Here is a 24,357-nt window from a genome sequence, read left to right on the forward strand (position 1 = left end):
TATTAACTATTAGCAATTATCCGATACAAATAACCACCTGTTATCATTATGTTGATCATTATGTTGATCATTATGTAGCGTTATATGTCCTGCACGTCTGTAACATTACAGTGTTAATTTAAAAGGATAAAACAATTTGTGTATCTATCTATGTTTCTGTTAAAGTCTGAGAATTAATTCTGAGAAAAGACTAGCAGCAGCTAAACAGAAACATCTGCAGCACCATCAGATAGATAGATAGATAGATAGATAGATAGATAGATAGATAGATAGATAGATAGATAGATAGATAGATAGATAGATACCCTCATATATGTTGTTGAAACAGTAATCCTAAAAACACTTGGGTATAAGATTAACAATACATGTAGAGAAGGTCCTCCACCAACAAGAAGGCTGGATGCCAAAATCAGGGAAGCCCAGAACGATGTCTGTTGGCATTTGGCTAACAGACGTGTAGAAGAGCATCATGAGAGATAGGTCCTCGATGAATAAGAAGTACAACAACATGATACCACTATTAATATTGATATAACCGAGCCTGTAGAAACTGCCAAACACAGGCTCAAAGCCAAAGCCAAAGCCAGTAAGCTAAAGAGATATAGCAAGAGAAACAAAGGCCAAGAAAATAAATGCCTTGTTCTCTAAAGATCCGTTCAGGATGTACTCTCACAGAGCTAGGTGGGTCTGCCTGCGTACTGCTGGAAGAACATACTGGAAGAACATCTGGGAGGAAAAGGTTTCATAATACCAGTGCTAAGTGACTGGTGGACCTAAGAGCAGACCATCATAACCTTCCATACCAAGAACCAAACTTCTAACAACGAGGCTAAAGAATAAAGAGCTGGACAGCACCAGGACCTGAAACGATCCCTTTCTATTAGCTTAAGAAGCTAACAGCACGTCATGAAAGCCTGGCAGCACAAATAAGGGACTTGCTAACAGTAGGTACTCATCCACTACTGGCTAACACGGGGCAAAACAATCCCCACAAGCATAAAATACCATCAAACTACTGTCCAATTACCTGTCTCTCCACAACATGGAACATCCTCTCAGGCATCATAATATCCAAGCTGAGTAAAGACATGAGCACAGCATTGGAAATAATACCAGAGGGTCAAAGCACCAGCTGCTGGTTGACAGAGCAGTACACCAGGACTCTAAGATCAGCCAAACTAACCTGAGCACCACATGGCTACACATAATCCTATAACTCATTGCCCCATATGTGGATACAGGAGTTCTTGGGAGTATACAAGGCTAATAGTGTGCCGGTAACATTCATCTGGAACTGTGGAGTGTGAATGACGATCATGTGCAGAATATACCAAGGGGATACGCTGTCCCCACTGCCATTCTGCATAGCCTTCAACCCCTTACGTGAGCTCCTCACTAAGAGTTGATACAGATATAGAATCAGGAGTGGAGTGGCCGTCACCCACCTCCCGTACATGGATGAATCAAGCTGTAGGTGCAGTGCAGTCCTGGTACCAGCTAAGATACTGTGAAGAACTCTCAAATTCCCAGCTGAGCTTGACGAACACACATATCAACCTCTCAAGGGGAGTGAAAGGGAGATTTATAGGTGCCGACCAAATGACGATAGTGGTAACCAAGCATTTATATGTATATACAAATATATACCATACAGGTATAGAACTTTATGTCAGGCAAGTTAAAAATAATGTTTTTGCTTGTATTTTTTCTAATCTTTATAAAAAATGGATCTTAACATTTTCCCCATGGTATCAAATATGAAGTATTTTCCTGAGTATCTGTAGCAAGTTTAAAATTCCAATATTGTGACAACCCTAACACACACAACCACAACTTTATATTTTCTTAGTAATGACGTTACTTTATTATTGTTAAGCACTGCAGTATCTCTAAATACGCATGAGCTGTCTAGCCTATACAAGCTCAAATTGCCATTTTACACAAGATTCACATGGTTCACATGGTAACATCAGACACATCCACCACAATTTCTAAAAAACATTCAGTGACATTTCAAAAGTAATAACCAACACAGCACCTTACTCTGTGTACCTCTGCAATGCCTCCGTTTGAGATGATGGAATGATAAGATAACCTTTATTAGTCCCACACGTGGGAAATTTGTTTTGTCACAGCAGGAAGTGGACAGTGCAAAAGTTATGATGCAAAAATTAGAATAAAATAAAATAAGAATAAATACAGTACACAACTGTACAGAATAGAATAAAATAAAATACTATATACAGTAGAATAAAATAGAATAAAATATACAATAAGATAATGAGTTTAATAATGAGTTTGAGGTGTTCAAAATTCTTCTTGACACCTCTTTCAGATTTGCTTTTGGATGCCTGTTACTAGTCCTCAACCCCTCCCACACTCACTCAAATGCAAAAGATCTCCTTATATGGCTCATGTTCAGCTTATTCCTTTTTACACTTTCAAATTAATTTCCTTCCTTCCTTTTGCTTTTGTGTTCTTGTGTTAATAATAGAACTCATCTGTCAAACCTGTGAGCTGCATAAATTCTGTAGTGTAACTGCGTGTGTACACAGTTTCTCAAACGCCTGAGACTAATCCACTCTACGGAGTTATCGATATCAAGATTTAAATACATCAGGGTAGCGGATTCAATCCATGAATTATCCATAGGTGCCTTGTCCTGCACTGTTATTGATTGTCTCTTGTATCTGCAAGTTTGAGTCAATGGCTCAATTAGTTAACTGAGAAAAAAACTGGCTATAACATTATTCATTTATCAAGCACTAACAGTCAAATGTTTGCTGGGTTGTTTTTTTTTTTTTCAAATAAATACATTTTGTACTTTTGCAGCTCTGGATAGAAATTATTTTTTTGCAGTGCTCATAAATTCTGCTCAGGTTTGAGGTGACCGCAATCATTTCCCACGAGCTCGGCTGGAATTTGTTGAAGAAGGTTTTTAATTCATACAGAGGTTCCTAATGAATTAGCTTGCAGGTTGTGAGTTTGGCTCTTCTTGCCCCTCATATCCACTTCTATCACTTCCCCTGTCAGAGAATAGAAAGCGTGTGAGCGGGACCGTCCCTCTGCACCTGTCGACACTGATACGCAGATGGGGAGATAATTGCGAAGGGATAATTGTTAAGGAGATAATTGGAGTTTCCATACCCCCTGACAGGAGTTGGTCTGGGCTATGTTTCTGACCCGTTGCCCAGGTAAGCATTTGTTCAGCAGGCGGCAGGGCTCCGCGGCAAACCAGATTGGAGACGTGGTGAGAAACAGTAAGAAGGAGAGACAATGGCTTGGCGTGAAAGGGTTAGAAAGTGAGACACCAGAAGAGAGAGAGATGTTCGGAGCGGAGGGGAGTGCTCTCACACCCTCGATTACCCATTTAATGAGGCGATGCGGTGCCATTGTTTTATTACTTAGAGGAAATAGGAGAGATCTAGATTTCACTGTGTGGTCCCTTTATTTCCCACTGCTAGGCTGGCATCTGTTCTCTTTGTTCGCAGCATTCTCCTCATCATTTCCTCTCACAGGCACCCGTGCTTCTCTTTCTTTGCCGTCTGTCTGCTGTCACCTACATTTTCAAGACTCACTTCATTTTTTGCTCATCCTTATTAACCTTCCGTGGCCCCGTTTTCAACTAATATAAACTCTCATGAGTATCCAGTGCGCCCTGACTTACAATCTAAGTCCTGTTTGGTTGGTCAGCTGTTGGTCCCAAATCTCCCCCAGAGTTCAGTGTCTTCCTCTCTGGATTTAGTCGATATTTTCCTTATTTTGCCCCCTTTCTTACTGCTTCAGCCACTACTTTTTTTATCCTCTGTCTCAATTTCCCCTTTTTCTTTTTTGCAAAACACAATTTTATTGCTTTTGTTGAGGAAGTGCATCTCTTTTGAGCTTGGGAAGGTAACGCTGTTTAACCTGGGAAACAACAAATCTCTGGAGCAACAAATCGCCGTCTGTCAAAAAAACAACGCCCTTTTTAAAACCTCTAGAACCTGTTTTGGATCCCTTAACTCTTAACTATAGATTTTCTCGAACATACATTGATCAAAGAATTACCACTACAGCGCATTATGACTAAACATACTCGTTGGCAGATTTTTCAGGATTTTTAAGGCGATCCAACTGAAAACTGCTTTGACAGCGAAACCCTCCTACGCAGTTATGTCTGGAGACTTTCATGCAGATCCGGGTTGGTGCTGTGTTTTGGTCCCCTGGGTCCCTGTCCTCTGCGCAGAAGGAGATTGATTGCACTGTGTGAGTCATGCTGTGTTGGAGGGCTCGCAGAGTAGGCCACCTCCACCCCATCACCTGAGGGGTTCTTTACAAGCACGATCTGTGTGTGATACGCTGTCTTGTCAAACCCAGTGAGACATTATTTTTATTTTTTATTGAAATATTTTTAGCTAGAGCTTAGCATTTATGAAGGGGTATTGTTTTTTACCCTTAAAAGAAAAATGAGGTCTGAATGCTTGCATACAAATGTGTGGTCTGATTGAATCGGTTATTGACTTCTTTTGCTCGTCCTTTCATTAACATAGCTGATTAGCTCTCCTGAAGATGGATGAGACCAGAGGGACCACAACATGCTCTCTGTTTTTATTACATGCATTATCTGGCAGTTATTAGCCATGGGTGGCTGAGTGGAGGATAACTGTGCGCCTAGCAGTGTCTGGTGTCAGATGTGTTTATCTCCCCTCAAAGTGCTCCGTGGTTGATTGAGTGACCCTTCACCCTTGTGAAGGTGGTGTATTTTGCTGCCTCATGTCAAAGCTACCTCCCTGCTGGTATCATTCCTCTCATGTTTCCAAAGGATACTTTAAACTAAGTGCAGAAAAGTACCAAACCTTAGGATTATCAGTGTAAGCCAGCCAAGTCAAGGAAGTGTAAATTTCTGCAAACAAGAAATGTGAAATGTTTTTTATATAGATTTTTCAGGAACTACAGGAAATCTGCAGTTCCATATTCGTGCAGTAGTTACGGAGCTCGTTTCGTAACAGATCTTGATGTTCGTCCCTTGATTTTATAGTGTTGCTCCAGGGCTGTGAGGAAAACAAATTAGACAGGACCTTTAAATTTCTCACATTGGGCCTTTTTTGTTTCCTAATTTCTTCTTTTTTTTAATTTCCTTTTTCAAGAATTCATGAATAATTGAATAATGTGTTTGTTTTTCCTTGTTCTATAGGCTGAAAAGGGACTAGTTGGAAAATCGTGATGACCTAAAGGTGTAGGATTGGGTGAAATGACTTTATGAATCAGTCTAGCAACAATATGCTGAACTAGAAGAAAGCTGGATTTGAAAGCTTGCAGCGCTCAGTCTTAGTCTAGTGATGCCCGCAGGAAAAATTCATGATTTCATAGCATTTGAAACAGATTTCTTTGAAGTTTCACAGTAAATAACGCACCGAACTGAGAACGGTATACGGTCGATCAGAGGATAAGATGAGCAACCAAATCGGATGTCCTATTTTATGGAGTCACCTGGCATGTCAGTCCTCAGTAGTGAGGCTCTATCAAAAAAAGATCTTTATGGATGACTGAACAAGAACTCTCCAATCAGTATGCGCCCTCCAGCTAAACCCAGCTTCCTGCTGCTGTGAAATTTCCTCTCTACCGCTGACCTTAATGTTGCACATTATAATAGCATGTATAACCCAAGGGAGGAAAATAGTAGATACGTGTGTCCCTCCTGTGTGTGTCTGTGTGTGTTTGTGTTTCTGATAAGCATATCAGAATTTGTGGTTTGTCTATGGTCTCCGTAAACCTGTGAGTCCAGATTACATCAATTACTGATTTGGCATTAGGCACAGCACTCAAATGACATTTGTTATACAGTATTGATTCTTTCAAACCTGTTTGTGTGAAGCCCTAAAAATACATTTGTGAGGGCTCTTGGTACAATTCAATTCAGCTGCATTGATTTTTTTTTCTTATTTATTTATTTTTGGCATGTCAAGCAAACCAGGACTATTGAAAAAAGAATCACATACACCCACACAAAGAAGCAATTTTTTAATACCGCGTTTCTGTACACAGGTTAGGGAACAGCTGATGTGGAGCTGCTGGGAGGCAGCCATGCACAAGGGCACCTTGACACCTCTGACTTATATATCTATTTCCCTATATTTCCAGCGAATACTGACATATCCTTAAATGAATTTTTTTGTTTTCCCAAAAATCTGTCAAATATATTTTTTTCCTATCCATCAAAACTAACGCGATGCTGTTTTAATGCTTAAAGTGTACTTTTTTTAGCCATCAAGTCGTCTATCCATATTTCTATCTTAAACGGTTATGGTCACTATTAAGGAGGCACCTTTTCCAAACACCCGCCCAATAGCCCTTCAGATGCAGGAGCAACTGTCACAAACATCCCTCTTTTGTGCAGCCAGCACAGACACGTCTGTCATTTAAAATTTGGCTCATGCTAAGCAGAGGAACAGCTGCAGGGCATAGGAAACAGAGAACAGGGAAGACGTGAGTGCGTGAGTTGTTTCTGACAGTTCCTCCTGTTGCGTGAGTATCAGCCCCTTTAGGAATTGAGTTTCTCTCTGTCTCTTTCTCTCTTTCTCTCTCTCCTTTTTTCTTGCCGCCCAAAGCTCTTTGGCCACAACAAATGCAAATCAACATCTTGTTCATTCATAGGAAAAGCCTGGAATGGATGAAAATGTCAGCTCGGCTCCAACGAGCTTTCCTGCAGCTGTATGCAGTAAACAATTAGTTGCTGACTTTTTGGACATTATTATGGTTAATTGGTGTTAATGCATTTAAACGTAACTTTGTGGCGTTCTCACATATATTTTTTTACAGTGCTGCCTACTTAGGGAAAAGCCACCAAAACAGGCAAATGATAGTCACTCATAATAATCAGGTTGATTAATTAGATTCATTTAAAATGAAGCACAGTTACAGATAGGCATCATTAGACAATGTTAAGCTTTCAATAGTAAACACACACAGGCCTAACTGTAAGTTAAGAGGTTAGTAATGAAACTCTCAGAGACTGATTGCAATCCGCTGTGTGTATGAGTTTATCAAATATCTGCTAACTCAGCTACAGCTGCAAAATCAATGGGGGCTTCATCAGTTATTCATAATTATTTATTCCACAAAAAGAGAAAGTATAAAGAAATCACAAAGGCTACTATCGTACACCACAGGTAATTTGTCGCAGTTGTACAGTTAAATCATTTGTTACATGGATGCTCGGCTTATACACGGCTGTTGAAATATTATAATTGTAGCGTTAGTAGTGGTGGGCAGCCGATCAGGAGCACAGAGCCTTAAATTCTTTTGAACAGTTAACGTCACGAGCAAAAAGTCACGAATATTTCTCACTTGCATAGTATGATCCCTGACACACAGGAGCTCACTGTCTAACTGCTTTAATGCAGACAATGTCCAGACAAGGCCAAAATAGATAGATGGACGAAAAGGAAAGATGGAGCAGAGAGAAAAGTATCCTTTAGTTCTTTTGTTTTTTATAGTTTCGTTACTTTTTCAGATGTATCATCCCTCACAGTAAAAATTTTTACCATATCACCCCCAGTGTCAAGATGACTGTGTAGCTCAGCCAAGGAGATTCAGAGAGAACAGCCTTTACATTGTAGAAGTATTCCAGTGTTTTAAAATGGGCACTAACAAAGTTACGAGTAAACACAAATCACTGTGATATCTGCTAGCTAAACTTACACACCGGTGGCCACAGACAGCTCAGAAAAAGCAATGGCTAGCTCTTAGTCTGGCTGGAAGGAAATGCTACCAGTGTCAGCTTGATATGAAACAAGTTAAAGTTAATACATGGCATAGATGATAGGATATTCGATACTCTGACTGAAACTGCAAAACCTGATGTAAACAGTGTTCACTTTTGATAAAGCAAAAATATGTTAATGAGTAATTCTCTGTAGGTAAGGCTGTAATGTTTATTATCATTTGCAGTTGATTTTTAATGGCAGTAAACTTGTAATGTAACAAGTTCCATTTTAATAGCAATAATTTTTTATTGTTACAAGTTCATTTTTAATGGACCTCGTAATGTAACAAGGTCCATTTCAATAGCAGTAAACTTTTATTGTTTCACGTTTATTTTTAATGGCATAAATGTTTTAATTTTACAAATTCCCTTTTAATGGCAGTAATTTTGCAATTTTGTATGTTTTTTAATGTTATAATGTCACAAAACACCTCTAAAAGTGACATTATTATTAGGAAGTGTAACAAGTAGCACCTGGATTTCTGGGTGCTGGTGTTTCTAAATTGCTTTCCCCCCCCCCCGGCATTAATTTGTATGTATAGAGAGCCTGAGCTGAGCTAAGCTGGAGATGTTGGAACTGGGGTTATTTATATAACCAATAATAACAACCTCAGAAAGGATAAATAGCTTCTAAATGAGAATCAGCAGAGCTTTGCCTCGCAGTTATAGCAAGTTAGAACTTGTTGGGCATTATCCGTTTCTCGTTTTGAGTGATAATAAAAATGGGATGCAGTGAAGCCCTACTGTCTTTCATTATTTCACAAATTATCTAAGGATTTTGCAAAACCAAGTCAGTTTTGCAAATTTGCTAATTCCTCGAGGTGAAAAACCTAATTATGACAAAATGTCCAAACACTCCACAATTCCCACTCCATCTTACGAAAGTCCTTTAGCAGCTCTGAGCTACTGTAATCCCTGCCAGAGAAACAGACTGTTGCCAGGGCAACCCCAGTCCTGCCACCATGGCAGCTGTAACTGTGGCGAGGAGATACGGAGTGCCAGAGTGGACAGGTGTTGCCGGGGTCTTTGAGATCAGTTTAGGTCTCTCAGCCCTGCATCCAGTGCTGTTACACATGTGGAGCAACACTAACAAGCTGCTCACACACAAACAGACTCAACATGCTACCGGTGTGTACTGCTATCAAGACTCGGACTGCTGAGCTACGCTAATGCTTATGTCGAATTAGACAGGCGCATGGTTGTCTTGCCAACTCGGAGCAGGAGGTCTGTGTCACATGGTTGGTTTTTTTTTCCAAACGCACGCGCCGAAGTGATGAGAAATGACTCATATTCGGTGAAACATTGTAACCTGCTGTAGGGCAGAGTAATGGGGCACTGCACAAAAAGTCAAACAAGCTCCCGTTACCTTTTATTCAAGCAGAACATGGAGGACACCGCATCAAATTGGTCCTAGAAAATTGTAAGGGGATATATATAATGTGTGCTAGTGGAAAGCAGTAGCTGAGAGAGTGTCCATTTATTAGCAAGAGCATGAAGAAAAGATAGTTCTGTTACTGAGTCAGTGTGGCGAGGCGCAAAATGTCTATTTCAGGGCTTGCTTTAAGTAGGGTGAGTCACCAGGCTTTGGAGCACTAGAGGCTGCATATGTGTGTGCATGTTCATGGCGTGTACGCGCGTGTATTTTTCTGTGATATCCCTGATTTTTCTCCCACTCTCGGTTCCTCACTCTCCCTCTATCTCCGTCACACACACGTGCCTGACCGGAGGGTGCAGGTCTGTGACAGGTTAGGCGTTTTGGGTATGGGCCATCCTCGCTCTCTGTCTTTCCCTCAGCTCCTAGCTGCAAGCTGGCCCCCGTGTGGGTACAGGCACCGTCTTCAATCTGTTTGGTAAATACTGAGATAAGTAAGGCCCACCCATCGCCATAGCAGAAAATAGCCCAGACCAGACCTGGAAGTGCAAAGATACCATGCTCTACCGAGAGCACGGTGAGGATATACAGTGCTGAGAGAAGATCACGAACATAAATTAGCTATTTTAAGAATTTAGGGGGTGTGAAAGAAATCAGAGTGACAGACAGACAATGAGAGAGAGAAAAATGAAGGGACTGAGGGAGAAAGGCAAATGAGAGCTGGAAACCGCCTCCTGCTGCTAGTAAAATGTCAGTGGAACCCTGGGGATGCATTGATTAACCTCTCTACTCCTAATCTGCCTCCACCACCTCCACCTTTCACTGAAGGCAAAACACACAGATTAATGCTATGCAGCTGGACCAACAGATGAGCCCTGCATAAACATGCTATTGAGTACTAGTTAATAGCTCAGGCTCTAAAGACTTCACAGCGCCCAGCATGCCACAGATACTTATTTCCTCTTTCTTTCCCTCCTCCCACTTTAAAAACCAAAATTAAATCCAAACCATGGATTAAGTTGATTTTAATTCAGACAAAATTCTGTTGTGGGATGTGGTTAATTCAGTTTAAAATGAAATGATTATTTTTTCGATTAGCCTGATCTTTTCTCAATTTCCTGGATATTCATCTAACTATAACCTTAGACTCAGAAAAGCTGCAGATCTGCACACGATAGCTCTACAGGCTATGATATGGTCCAATGCTTATTGGACCATATCACTCTTATCCTACTAGCGGATGTAGGCAGGACGGCGACAAAGTTTAATTTGACGATTAATAGACGCTGTGTAACAGCAATGAAGAAATAATTAAATTAATGTTTTTGCTGATTTCATTGTGTGTGTGTTTTTTAAATTTGTGTTAATTTCTTAGGAAAGGTGTGCAGATTATGTGGTTAACTTTAAAAAACGATGAAGAGTGCAGAAAGGATGTTGCACCGTGGATCACTTTCACATCAAATATTCCCCGGACCGTCACATTGGATGCAAATGTTCCCTCCTAAAAATCTTTAAACTAGAAAAAAGTTCAAAGACTAACACCCTGTATATCTGCTTGTTTTTCTGTTCTGTCCCTTGCAGTTTGCTCCCAGTTCTCCAAAGGTGTGTATGCCATCATTGGCCTGTATGACAGGAAGACAGTCAACATGCTCATGTCCTTCTGTGGAGCGCTGCACGTCTGCTTTGTGACACCATCCTTCCCCATCGAAACAGCCAATCAATTTGTGATCCAGCTGAGGCCCGAGCTCCAGGATGCACTGGTGGGAGTTATCGAACACTATGGATGGTCCAAGTTTGTCTACATGTACAGTTCCAACTCAGGTAGGAAAGCTGCTCGCTCTCTGTTTAACTTAATGTTTAGGCTTGCCTACATCATTACAAAAAATAATGTCAACATCTGATGGTGGAATTTCTCTCATGAAAACGAGCATGCGTGCAGACGAAGACAGCCAGTACCAGTCGTTAGACCAGCCACCAGGTGTCATCTTTATATTGCCATGGCGACAGCAGTAGGGTCAATTTTAGTCATTGTGCAGCAATGAGCAGTCATCAGAAAGCTTATTTTAGACCACCACTTTTTTACAGACAGGGAACACAGAAAAGAACTATTGACCTGCACTGACTATCAGATAAATCGCACAATGGTACAAAAAATTAAGCTTTTTATTGAGCGCTCCTCAACAGAGAACAGGGTTGCTGCAGTTCCTTTGTCGGTCCCATGAAAGAAAAAACGAGTGCTGTAGCATTTAAATTGAACATTTTAATGACACTCCTGCATAGTCAGACAAAAATAAAGTAGCACACCTGTCAGCCTCCTGCTTCTTCCTCTCCATCTCCCCCAGAGCCAAACAGCTATAGCTTTCCCCATAATGCCAGGCCATCTGTCCCAGGTGTTGTGGGTTTTGGAGCATGACCATGATTTGTGTATTTTTTGTGTATGCCCAAAAGCAGGCACACTTCAATACATTTAGGCAGTATGACAGCTTATTGCAGCTTGTATCTGCTTATGTGTTTGACTTGTGTGTGACAAATAGCAGATTTAAGTCAGCTTTAAAAGACAGATGCCATTATGTCATTCCACACAGCACACAATCAAGCAGTGACAGTAGAGATTTCACAGCAGTCTTTGGCCTGTCAATGCATGATGACCGTAGCGGCCACACATGCCCCTCAGATTTATTTTTTTATCTTCTGTGATCCATTTATTAACTACTCACGAATTCTTCATATGCCTGTGTGTGTGTGTATTTGTGTCTGAGAGGGTCACCCCTGTGAGTAGTGGGATGGAGCCAGCAGAATCCATATCAGTCGTCTCTGTTGCTTGGATACTACACTGCAGTCACTCTTCCTACATGGTTATTTAAAGCCTTTAAAAGAAATCGTATTTAGTTTGATCAGTTTGTGTAGTACGGTATAGAGCGGCTGTGTTTGCCTCTTCTAAATGTTTCATCAAACTATCTTTTATTAGGTACACTGCATCAGTTAAGTTGACAGTGCCTTCAGGAGACTGTTGTGAATTGGCACTATATAAATAAAACTATATTGAATTGAATTGAACTGAATTGAATTTGCTAGCATGAAACTCTTGTACACTCTACAGTGTATCTCTTGTAAGTTACAACAACATATTATGGTACAGTACAATTTAAAATATAAGGTTTACCACAACCATACAAAACTATTTGTGATCATTAGTCTGTACTCTGTCTTGAACTTCATTATGAGGAACAAAGTGCAACCATATGTCGATAGTCTATGGACCCTAAACTCTGTGTCCTTTTTTTGGAACTATAACAAGATCTCAGCTTTTGTGAGAATGTCTTCTATATGAAACAACACTGAAGTGTGAACACTGGCCAGAACCTTTACTTTGTTTCAGGAGCTTTGGCCACTTCTAGCTAAACATTAACATAGCTTAACAGGGCTAGCCATCATAGCATAGGCTGTACGGTCAGCACTGTGTGTGGATTTTATGTGAGGAGGAGGCACTCCTGTATTTTTTTTCTGTGATTTTCTCCTTTTTCTTAAGCCAACAAACAAACAAATGAACAAAAATGCTAGATTATTGCTGCCTACAGTGACCTAGGACACAAAAAAGCATTTTAATGTGAAGTTTCACTTCTGGTTTAAAAAAGTTCAGTTATTTGCCAGGAATCAAAGTTTAAACACAGCATAACTAAATTTAACATTTTAACACTATTAAATTAAGAATAAAAAAAATACAGCATTTTACTGTAAAATTGTTGTGTTGCTCACTTAGTAGATGTACTTTCAGACCAGACTGTTACTGTGTAAACCTGCATTTTTCTGATTTAAAAGACCAAAAGCTCTCTAATTTCTAGTCTAATATATTCATATTAAATGTCAATCTATGTTAGCATTTTTCCAGTGTTTAATCCATTATCCAAAGCAGTCAAGGACATACAAATATATCACATGCATTATCACGCTCCTGCCACCTCAGAGGCTTTAGTATTTCCCCCCTTTTCTATTACCATTTGTCTTGCTCTCTTACAGCATACCCTAATAAATGTGCCTCTCATTTTTATTTTCAGAAGCCAAGAATGGGAAAACAAATTTGATAGCCCATTAAACCTATCATAAACAATATTCAGGAAATAGTTTGCTAAAGTGTTATTTTCTCTGTTCTTGATTGTCTGTTGCCCTGGTCGCCCATGTACTGCCTCTGGCCAAAAGGGTGCTTACGACAGCCAGATTCCATTATGATATCATTCTCTCAGGATGCCTTTGAGGGAACATTTTTGTGAGTTCTCCTGTCAGACTGACTTTGATTTAGAGGAGTGCATCAAGCACATTTAAAAGTGCGAGAGGATATTTGAGGTAAATCAATCAGTCAATGAAGCAAGCAATCAATACTTCTGTAACAAAACAAAGGAAGAAAAAAGAAAACATTTTTTTGAACTAATTTTAGCACACCTTAACTGCTAACCAGCTGTATTCTTAAGTGCTGTAACATAATGTAAAATCAGATTAAGAACTAAATAAGCATATTAGGTTTTTAGAAGAAATAGAAGAATTTAAAATAAACAAAAAAAGAATGAAAAGATGAAAATTAATGAACTTCTAAAAGTAGCTGCTAGTGAAAATAATGAGTAAATTCACAGAGTTTCTCTTAAAGTGAGGATTATACAAACGTTTTACACAGTGGCTGATGGAAATAGGTAAAGCTGGAGATGGTGTGACTTTTGAGTATTTAAACTTCCCACCATAATAACAGTGATTGCATAATAATAATAAATTGTGCATTTGCATGTGTGTCAACTCCAAATGCTGAGCTAAGATAATGTTTGTGGTCGATCTCATTTAAAATTCGCTCACATCTTCCAGCCAACGCAATAACACTGAACTGAAAAAAAAAGAAAAAGAAAAAGAGCGCAGCAGTGCAGCAGTGATGAGTTTGGTCGGTCCAGCTTTCATCAGCCGAGTGATCACACAAACAATTACAGCTCTTCCACGGTCTCGTATTATGATTCAGTTCATTTTATTTTTCACATCTCAGACTTGCAAAAGCATTCACAGACATGGCGAACTTCCCGGCATTGTAGGTGTAATTTGTAAAAGCTGAATAATTTTCACTGTTAATAATTAAGCGCAAAGTATGCCAACATAATAAACTGGTAGGTCCGTGTTTTCAAATATTTCGTAGACTAAAGTGTGGCTTCAGATTTATGCAACTAACTTATTTATTACAGTTTCAAATTCATGTTTAAACCATTTCCAGAGTAAATTATATGATTAGGTCTGCCAATTTCACCCGTCATGTCATACCGAGCGGCAGGATCACTGCCTTCCTGAGGTAAAACTTTCTGTCTTTTGAGCTGAATCACTCTTAAGCTGGAACTCTTTACTTATAGTTTTATTTACAGTTTGCTTTATAGTTTTAGACGAGCTCTCTGGGAGGATTATCATATTTGGGAACATGGGTCCTGGTTACAATGACTGGTGCTGTCCATGGTGCTGAAACCCTTACTTGCGCCACAGCTCGACTCCATTAAAGTACAGCCGCCCTCGTGACTTTACTCACAGCCACGGCTCACTGTCTCCTGTCTCCCCGTGCTCATCGCTCTATCATTCATTTCTTCTGTTAAATGTGTCGGCACCATGAGGTAAAAAGGAATAGCCATGTACCAACACCTCTGTATCATTTCCATTCAGCATCCTCACATTTGTCTGGTTGCCTAATTTATTTACATGTGCTATATTGTGGTCATATATAGAGGTGAAACACCATCCATCTTTTTATTTCTTAATGACCTGTTGTCAAAAAAAGCAGCGTGAATTGCCTGGAGAGCAGCTGGTGTGCATTCTAATAAGGCCAAGCAATCATCTTTCAGACGCTGTGACTTCATTTCTCATTCTTCTTTTGACAGGGTCTGTTTTGTTGCTGCTGTTGCTGTTGTTGTGGGAAAGCCAGTAATGTATTTGCGTGCATTTGTCGTAGAATATATGTAAAACGCGTGATGTGCAGAAAGAAGGAGTCTTTAACAGTGCTTGCCAGCTAAGTGACATAGAAGCAAACACAACTATGTCGTGTATCAGTTTGGAATTCTAAATTTTGTGATTGCTATAATTCATTTGGGTAATGGCTGCCAGTCTGCCGTGGGTGAAATTACTTTATTTACTCTGTGGAACAACTGCGGCTGCCAGCTTGAGAGGAATCTGATTGGTCTGCTGCCAGCAGCAAAGAAGTACAACAGTGACTCAGATTGTAAATCAGAGCTCAAGATCAATGTGTTCCATAATCACCTTTTATATCCTGTCTTAGCATGAGCCTTTAGCTTTTTGGCTGCTCTACCTGCTTCTCTATGATGCTCGAATGAGTCAGCAGGGTATTGGTGACAGTGTAATTGAGTAGAGCCACCTGTAATTGGGGCTTGGAGGACTTAAAGCTTACTGTGAGTGTGTCGTCTAGCTGATTGTTTGTTACCATGAAAATGGTGATTATTTAGCCCGGCGGTGTGCGAGTTGGAAATGTGCACCTGTATATGTCAGTGTGCTTAATGGACTATCGCATTCGTCACACTTTATCACCAGAGCTACAGGGGAGATTCTGATGGATAAGCTTATCAGGGGCAGTTTGGGTTTCTGCGCAGCTTCTGTTTGGCTCACAAGTTGTCTTATCTTGCAGTTCATAATATAACTACACAAAGCATGAGATTACCCCGCATGTAATTTATTTCACATGCTGTCTAATAAGATGTAGACACTGTTGGATTGCTCCCAGTAGATGAATACCAACTAGTCATTCATCATCTTTGCAGAAGTTCTGTTACAGGTGCCCACACAGTTACCTCCAGAGCTTTCTTTGCGCATTTCAGTTATTCCGTACACTTGGCAAAAGCACATGTTCTCATTTGCTTCTCTTCCAGGTCTGTCTGTGCTGCAGAAGGTTCTTGACACGGCAGCAGAGAGGAATTGGCTGGTGACCTCAGTCAATGTGGAGACCATATCGAGTAATGCCTTTGCGAAAGTGTTCCAGGATTTGGACAAGCGAAAGGAGGGCCAGATTATCATTGACTGTGAGACTGAGAGACTCAACAACATACTGCAAATGGTAAAAACATTCACTCTTTTTGATGTTTTCACAATGTATAATCTAATTTTAGCATAAAAATGTGGCCTCATAGCACAACAAAAGCATACAGCTGTTCTTTTAGACACATGTCAAGCTAAGTATTAGTTATGTATGTGGCTTAAGTTTAAAAGAATTCCTCAGACATACAAAAAAAAGCCACAAACATTTCAGGACAAATTTATACACATTTTTATCAGATAAAGAAAGGAGGGGATATAAATTTAATGTGGTGGTTGGCTGTTGGTCTGTTGTGATGTCTCGTCTGCTGGAGCATCAAGGACAGTAAAAGATAAATAACACAGCTTTGGCATTTGAAGCCAGCAGTTCTCCCATGATAGGATCATCACTTTCTCACCTCCACATTGTTAAAAGGAAAAGGATCCTATCATCACAATTGACTGTTCAGCAGCCCCTTCCATCAAACACAGACTGTCCAATCATAGCTTAGCAACTGTAACTAGGCACAGCAGGCCCCTTGAACTCCAGATTATATCATGAAGGTGGTGTCTCTTTGTTGTTACCTTTATAAAGGAAGATTAAAAACACAACAAGGAGATAATATGAAGAAAATGTTTCTGGCTAATTATTCACAAACAGTAGTTTGGCTAAAGGAAGATATCACAGTAACCACTGCAGTTTACACATGATGCACTACTAGGATGCTATGTTGGCAGTTTCCTTAGCAACTGCTAAAAATAGTGGTTAAAAATATGAAAAGTGGATGTTTATACGCTTGTAAGAATATTGTGATGGACACAGACACTGTGTCATCACCCACTGGTTTTTGAAATGGCGTTTTTGGCAATTAGGTTGTTTGGAGCCATAAATGAATATAGCTGGATGAGAGGGAACAGCGCTACATTATGGGCTAATGCTAGCTAGTTTTATTAGCAAAGTCCACAGACAGCTGTATGGGTGCATTTCACCGACAGTAGCTACAGTTTGTTTTTCTCTTGTTTAAACCACTAATTTGTTAGTCGTTTAACCAAGAGAAACAAAGTTAGACTAGTGTAAAAGATCCTAAGAAAACATTTAAACTGAGTGCTCATTACAACAAATATGTCACGTGTTCTACAGGAGCAATATGAAACTGTCAATCGTGTTCCTTGTTCAATATTTTTTGGAGGCCGCTGAAATGTGTGCCCTATTTTGTCCTTTATAAAGTTGCAAACACACAGCATCAGATTAGATGGCAGAGTATGTCTAACCTTTGTGATGCTAACAGCAGCCGCCTTGGTTTACGCTTGCTAGCATCCACATTCAGAATATGATTACACCTGGCTTTGGATGTTTGTTTATGTTCCCGTTATTCTCCAGGTTTTATACACCAGTGCTAGTTAGAACAGCTGTCAGTTCAGTTTATTTTTCCCCAGCTTGTTTCCACTGGTAGAAAGAACGAGAGGCAGGGGGGTGCCGGCTGTGTGTTAGGGCTGTAGCCCCAGGTCACCAGTGGTGTCATCTTTGAACCATCTTTGAGCGAGTAACTGCCTTTCTGCATTAATTAAAGAAAAATAATACATTTAACCGACTATTATTTCTGACACAGACTAGCAAAGTTGGCAAACGTTCAAACATCTAGCTGACTAGTCAGGCTCATCCCTCTTCCGGAGGTCCTGTTTGGTTATTGGAATTAGCTCAAATGCAGCCTAGCAGACTGTGAGCAGACTTCCATAACAATGTTAATTCAACTCAATGTTGAAGTTTTAGTTTTATAACCCCAAATCAGTGGCATGAAGGTGCTGTTATAGTGTGCAGTGTTTTACATTCAGCATTGTTAAAGTCTGCTAAAAAGACCAGAAACTGTTTGTAAAAGGATATAAACATTTTTTTGCTGTAAAGTTTCGAATTTTAATACTTAAGGGGATTAGTTGCTTTTGGAGACAGCCTCGGGTGACAGTTAACTCTTAAGGGTTGTAAGGCCGGATTATTAAGTGTTGTTAATAGGAAGCAGTAGATACATTAAACCATTAATTTAGGATACAACAGCTACACTTTAATCCTAAACTGACACTTCTTCTGTTTATTAGTCTTCCACATTAAACATCACCTCTGTGGATGCCTTGCCATGGACAGTCTTTTATCATGCACATTATCGTGAATGAAGTACTTAGGTTCAAGAGACCCTTTTCACAGGGTTCTCAGTTTAAAATGAGCAAGCTGGAAACATTAAAATATATTTTTCAGCCAACTCATGTACAGTACCCGAGTTTAATTACCAAGCTGCTAAGGACAGCTGTCTTTCAATCAGCAAAATCAGTGGTTGCTGACTCAAAATGAGCTGCTTTTATTCAACTGCTGTCTGAAACCAAGAACCCATTATTTTGAAAACTTTTTTTTCACTTTGTTGTTTTTTGTGTTTTCGGTTTTTTTTACTGCCTTTTACAAGCAGGCATTCTGGCATAATATGAAGGCACCAAGGTGTAATTTGTTTTGCTTGTTGATTCCACGCAAGTTATGATTTTCAGTCAGACTGTAATAGTTCTTTATGTTTGTTCCAGAGGAGAAAAAAAAGTGCACACACATTCCCATCTGTATTTGTAGGCTATCACTGCTCTGTGTGAATGTTATTGATGGCCTGGTGTCTACAGTTAAGGTTATTGCATCAGTTCTCACCAGTTTACAGAAGCTGAGCCCGAGAAGTTCTCCATTCAGACAGCCACCATCAATCACCGACATCTGCTCCCTGCCTCCACGCTGCCCTGCCTGTGCACCCATCCAGCGAGAAACACATATATACACAACACCTCTGCCTGGTTTGCCCTTTAAACTCACAACTGATCGCATCTAATTCATCTCATACTGTACAGATATTGTCTTACAATACAGCCACTGACAGTATATCACATAAACAGAGTGTAGAGGCAGTTTCATAGAAAAGCCACCGCAGAGATGTTTCGGTGGGTTTGCCAACAGAGAGACAAAAAGGGTGGCCTGCTCTTTTTGGGCTGCACTCTGGATGACTCTTAAAATCTGTATGCATAATTTAAAAAAAGCTTCTCAAAGCCAAAACTTTTCCATTTGACAGTCCAGTGTGGCTGTGTGTTTCCCCCTGTTGCACGGTGTGTTGGTGTCAGTACTGGTTCGTGTCTCTCCTCCCTCCTTCTTGTTTTTCCTTGCCTGAGGCTTGGCCGCAGGGCTCCCCTCGTGTTGAGGTCATCATTAATAACAAATGCCACCTTCTGTCATGACCTACGGCATCATTAGATGCACACGAAAACAGCACACAAACAAATGAGTGCACTTTGCACTGTATACACAAAGCAAAATGCTTGCAAAGAGAAAGAGAAACGAAAAAACATATTTACCACACTGCCTGCATGGAGAGCATGAAGCAAACTTCATATCCACCGGGTTAAGGCTGTTATTAAGCTTTAAATTAATGCTGCTCACTTGGCCTTATTTTATGCGACTGTTGTCAGGACACACACAACCAAATTTGCTGTGGCTATACACAACAGCAGGCTCGTTATTTAGCCAAGAAAAAAAAAGAATTTAGCCACCAGCTAAGCATGACATTTTTTTCTTTTTAATCATATACTTAATCTACATTTAGATTTAAGTAAAAGTGACGCTCGGTTTACCTGCTCCACTCATAATATAAATAAACCATCTCTTAAAGTGTCCTGGCCCTTTGCGATTGGCCGACCTGCGACGCCTGCAGTGAAAGAATTATGACAGCGCAGGCAGGACAGAGATGCAGAGTGTAAGCGTGGGAGAAGGGCTGGCACAGTTCATCACTAACAGCCTGCATTATTTCATGGTATTGTTAGACCTTGATGGAGTTCCAGGGAAGTAGAACTCTGTAAAATATTTAAATATCAGATCAAAGATCAAACCAGAGCTCACAAGGGAACAATACTGAGAGCAGAGAGAAGACTAGTAGGATTAGGAAGAGTCTGTCTCATGTCTCAAACTGTGTATATTTCTCAATCTTTGCTTCTTTTTTTTGATATTTAACTTTTAACTTGTTCCCTCTTCGGGTTATGTATCAAAATTTTCTTTTGACACATTTTGCTTGGCAGATATTGTGCCATTTTCTTTGGAGCAAATATCTGCATAAAGACAGCAGTGCTGTAGAAACACTTCTTCCACAGCAGAGCCATTCATCACTGGAAGGAAAGGGAGGAAAGGACATTCTCTGACTCCAGAACTGTCATTTTCTCAAAGCCAACATGTTCAAAGGCCAGTCCCTTTGCTCTGATTTCCTGTTAACCTACTTTCTGCCTGTCCTGCACAAGATCAAATGCTTTACACTGTCCTGTCTGTGGTGTGATGCCGAGAGAGTGTCGTATCCTTCCCCTCACTTTCTCACACATGAATATATTCGAAACAACCTTGTGTGCTCGTGCGTGGCACGCATTTTATTTTCTGTCTCTTTTTTGTTCTTATCTTTCAGATTGTAGATCAAGGAAAGAATGCAAAGAGCTACCACTACATTCTGGCTAACCTGGTAAGAAAGACTATTTTCATTTTTTTAATTTCTTCATAACCACCAACAACCAATTATCTTTTGCTTCCAAGGAGCCAGATGTTCTTGTAATTTTTTAAGACGTCTTAAGCAATAGTTCTTGAGCTAGCATTTCCCTAGTTCTTTGGTTGCTTTTTCACTCATTTTCAGTCCACTTCCTGTACCTGAGCATTTTCAAAGGATGTTTTTAAAACCACAGTTAGCACTTACCTATGAATCATCCAAGCATATGTGCCGACACATAACAGACACATTAGCAAAGAATCTATTTTAAATCAAGTCTTTCAACACTTTGTTACTAGCACACAAAAACACATGAATTTATCCCATTTCTTTAGTTGAATCTACAAAAATGCCAAAGATAAAACACTTTAACAAGCATAAAATAGTATTTTTCCACTAGCATGTTGATTCTTAAATAGTTATTAACCAAAAACTATCTGGGCATGGTGTGCAGTGTTTACTTAAAAGAGTTGAGGACAACAGAAGAAGTGTCATGTCCCCAAAAAATGTTGTCTATAGCAAAAAGTTTCCGTCACGGGACCCGAGAGATCTATCTGACACCTTAGTTGATCAGTTTACTCTTCAATGAAAACTGATCGGAAATTATTTAAGTAGACGGGTTAACAACCATCCGTAAAACACAGTGGAAGCTCTATCATGATTTGGGGCTCCATTGCAGCCAGTGGTGTTGAGGATCTTGTCAAATATGGTGGAATTATGAATGCAGAGAAGTACCGTCAGATTTTGATCAACTATGTAATATTATTTGAAAAGCATCTGACTGGAAACAACGTAACATTTCAGCACGACAATGATTCCAAACACGCTGCCAATACAGTAAATCATACTTGAATAGAAAAATACAGAATGGAATACAATCAGGCATGAAGACCACTTAAAATGAAGTTACAAGAAAGCTTGTGTTAGAGAGTTCAGGTTGTGTTGAAGAATAAAGGCTCATATATGTTGGCACATTTCAGTAACTCACTGTATCTATTTCTCATTTTCTAAGAGAAATAGAGAAATCGGGGGTGGCTCAGGACTTTTTGCACGGCACTATTCTTCTCTGCATTCACACTTTATTTGAATTTATATAAATTTATGCAAATTGTATCTTTTATCTTATATTTCATTTCATAACTGGATTCCAAACTTTCAGTAGTTTATTGCCAATTCGGTAGTTGTGTTTACCCAATAGAATTATCTGGTTTTACCCTCATTCCATCTGCAGCTCAGCTTAGTCAAATATCCTTTCACTGCCACAGCTATAGAAATCACAGCAACACAAGTGGGAGACCTGTGACAGTCAGTGACAGAAAGCTGTGCAGACTCACAGCAACAGAAAAAGGTCAGGCAGCCAGTGTATGCAAGCATACATCCATTAGCTCTCTTTGTCTGCGGCCTTTTTCTCGCCACACACATGTTATGCAGACCCCGACAACACTCGATAAATGCGGCCAAATGAAAAGAAAACTGGCATCAACAGAAGCTGTGTTAATAACAACATTAATATGCAGCTGCTGGCTTGAACAGTTTCTCACTGCCGGCGTTTTAGATTGACTCAATCTCCCTTGTCCGACCGGTTTGCCAGATTTAATTTTAAATGATAAAGCTTAGACGGTAATAACAGGTGATATGCAAAGTGGCCACAGTCATTTATAATGGACCCATTAAAATGTTACAAAAAAAAAAAAAAGAAAGAAAGAAAACGACTTTATACGTCCTTGGACCTTTTAGTTCATTTACTTACCTCAGTGCACATGTGTGCTTGTGTGCTTTGATTCTGAGCACAGACTGAATTTCAGTAAGTACTTAAATTGTGGTTACAATTCTGTCGGGAACACCCCCCATCCACGTCCTGTGTTAGCAAAGGCTAGTTTCTATAGTAACCTCCTCAGCTGACTGCACAGCATTAGCTCATTCATGGAGCAGAAAAAAGACATAAGTCTGTCTGTTGAGCTGAGAAATATGGACACCTGGCAACACATACAGGTACATTAAGGGAAATGCGGCTGTTAAGGCAGACTGCTGCCCCTCTTGGTTGCCCACATATGTTTAGGGTATTTTTCTTCTTCTCTTAAATAAAGAAGGGCAAAAAAACAATTCTAGATAACTTTAGGCTAGGGAACAGCAAGTCCTCTTTTTTTTTCTTCAGTTGTTTTGACTGTATGAAAATCAAAACACAGTAAACAAGCGCGAATTCGGAACGGATGTGATAAAAAGAGCCAAGGCTTCAAATGGCACGATAAAAAACAACAACAACATCAGAGCAGAGAAGAAAGAAAACGGATGGTACGCTGGAGACAATCCAGAGAGAGGCACCTTTTCTCCTCATCAGTCAAAACTTTGCTTTTAAACCTCAGACAAATCACAGACAAATCTTTTCTCCTGCTCTGTCTCTACTCCCACCCGGTCCCTCTTGTCTACCTCCTCCTCTCCCCACGCTGACAGGCAGCCTGCTGAGAGACCGAAACTGTCTTTCCTACTTTCTACCTCTCTGAAAAACAGCCCTCTCCACATAATAGTCAGGGGGGGAAAAAATACAAGAAGGAAATACCATTACAGTAAATCGCTTCTTCCTCCATTCTTCTTTGCCTGAGGCTCGCCTTGCATTGTTCACAGTAGCCTATAAGGTTTTGATCCTGCTGTTGTTAACAGTAGCCTATGAGGACTCCGTCTATCACAGATTAGTGCCGGACTGCTCCTTCCATGAAATGAGGTTTTCTATTTTCTTTCTCACTACTTCTGTCCCTCAGGAAAGACCTAAATGAAGTCTGCTCAATGGGATGATCACCCTATGTAAAAATGAAAGATTTTTTTTTCTTTATTAAGAAATTAAAACTTGAACTTGTGATGGCACAGTTAAAGCAGTACTTAAAATGTAATAAAGTTGGCTAAATTACCCAACCAGCAGCACCTAATGTTAGGTGCCCTGCTGCTGATTCCAAAACCTTTGGAACCCTTTGATGCAGTTTTTAACAAGTTATGATGATCCATCCATCCATTCATCCATCTGCTTATAAGCTAAACTGCTTATAAAGCTCAAAAGTAGAGGCGAGATCCATTTTACGTGCAGGTTTTTTTTCTTGTGACCCTTGGATACCCAGAACCCCTGTTTGCAATCCACTGGTCTAGAAGAACATATCAATCTGGATTTCACAGGGAGGTAATATATCCTCTGTACCTGTGTGAGTATGTGTGTGTAATCTGTTTCTGTCTGGTTTCTTCTCAGGGTTTTCTGGACATTGATCTGACAGATCTGAGGAAAGGCGGGGCAAACATAACCGGCTTCCAGCTCGTCAACAACTCAGAGCCGAGTGTGAGCCGCATCGTCCAGCAGTGGATGGAGTTTGATAATAAGGACTCCAAAATGCCCAAGCCTGGACTCAAAGTACTACCCCTTAAATTTCTGAGTTACTTTCTTCTTCTTCCATAAGTCTCTAAGCCTAGTGTCTATATAATAGATAACTCTTATCTGAATATGCTTTTTGGATTTCTGCTATAACAATTATGTATCTATACCAAGCTGGGAGTGATTCCATATCAAGGTATTTGTCCATTTACAGGAACAAGAAAATAACCTAAAGTTTAAGTTATAGAAATGAAGTCTCTGGTGTTTAAGCAAAGCACTTCTAGTGTTTGTGACATGAAATGTAATTGAATTAAACTTGCTC

The 24,357-nt window shown here is 39.9% G+C and overlaps 1 protein-coding gene across 10 annotated transcripts in view; it reads left to right on the forward strand.

The window, feature by feature from the left end:
• The window catches only part of gria1a (glutamate receptor, ionotropic, AMPA 1a), a 73,394-nt gene that overhangs the window by 7,927 nt on the left and 41,110 nt on the right, over positions 1-24,357 (forward strand). For all 10 annotated transcript variants that reach the window (XR_002056532.2, XR_002056525.2, XR_003213652.1 and 7 more), the window contains exons 3-6: positions 10,698-10,937; positions 16,007-16,191; positions 20,609-20,662; positions 23,916-24,074. Coding sequence is in view for 6 of the 10 variants with exons in the window: in XM_013271749.3 (XP_013127203.1) it covers positions 10,698-10,937; positions 16,007-16,191; positions 20,609-20,662; positions 23,916-24,074 (638 nt within the window). In the remaining 4 variants the exon portion in view is untranslated. The remainder of the gene's footprint in view (positions 1-10,697; positions 10,938-16,006; positions 16,192-20,608; positions 20,663-23,915; positions 24,075-24,357) is intronic.

The sequence above is a fragment of the Oreochromis niloticus genome, linkage group LG2 (genome assembly GCF_001858045.2).
Source record: "Oreochromis niloticus isolate F11D_XX linkage group LG2, O_niloticus_UMD_NMBU, whole genome shotgun sequence".
NCBI classification, from domain to species: domain Eukaryota; kingdom Metazoa; phylum Chordata; class Actinopteri; order Cichliformes; family Cichlidae; genus Oreochromis; species Oreochromis niloticus.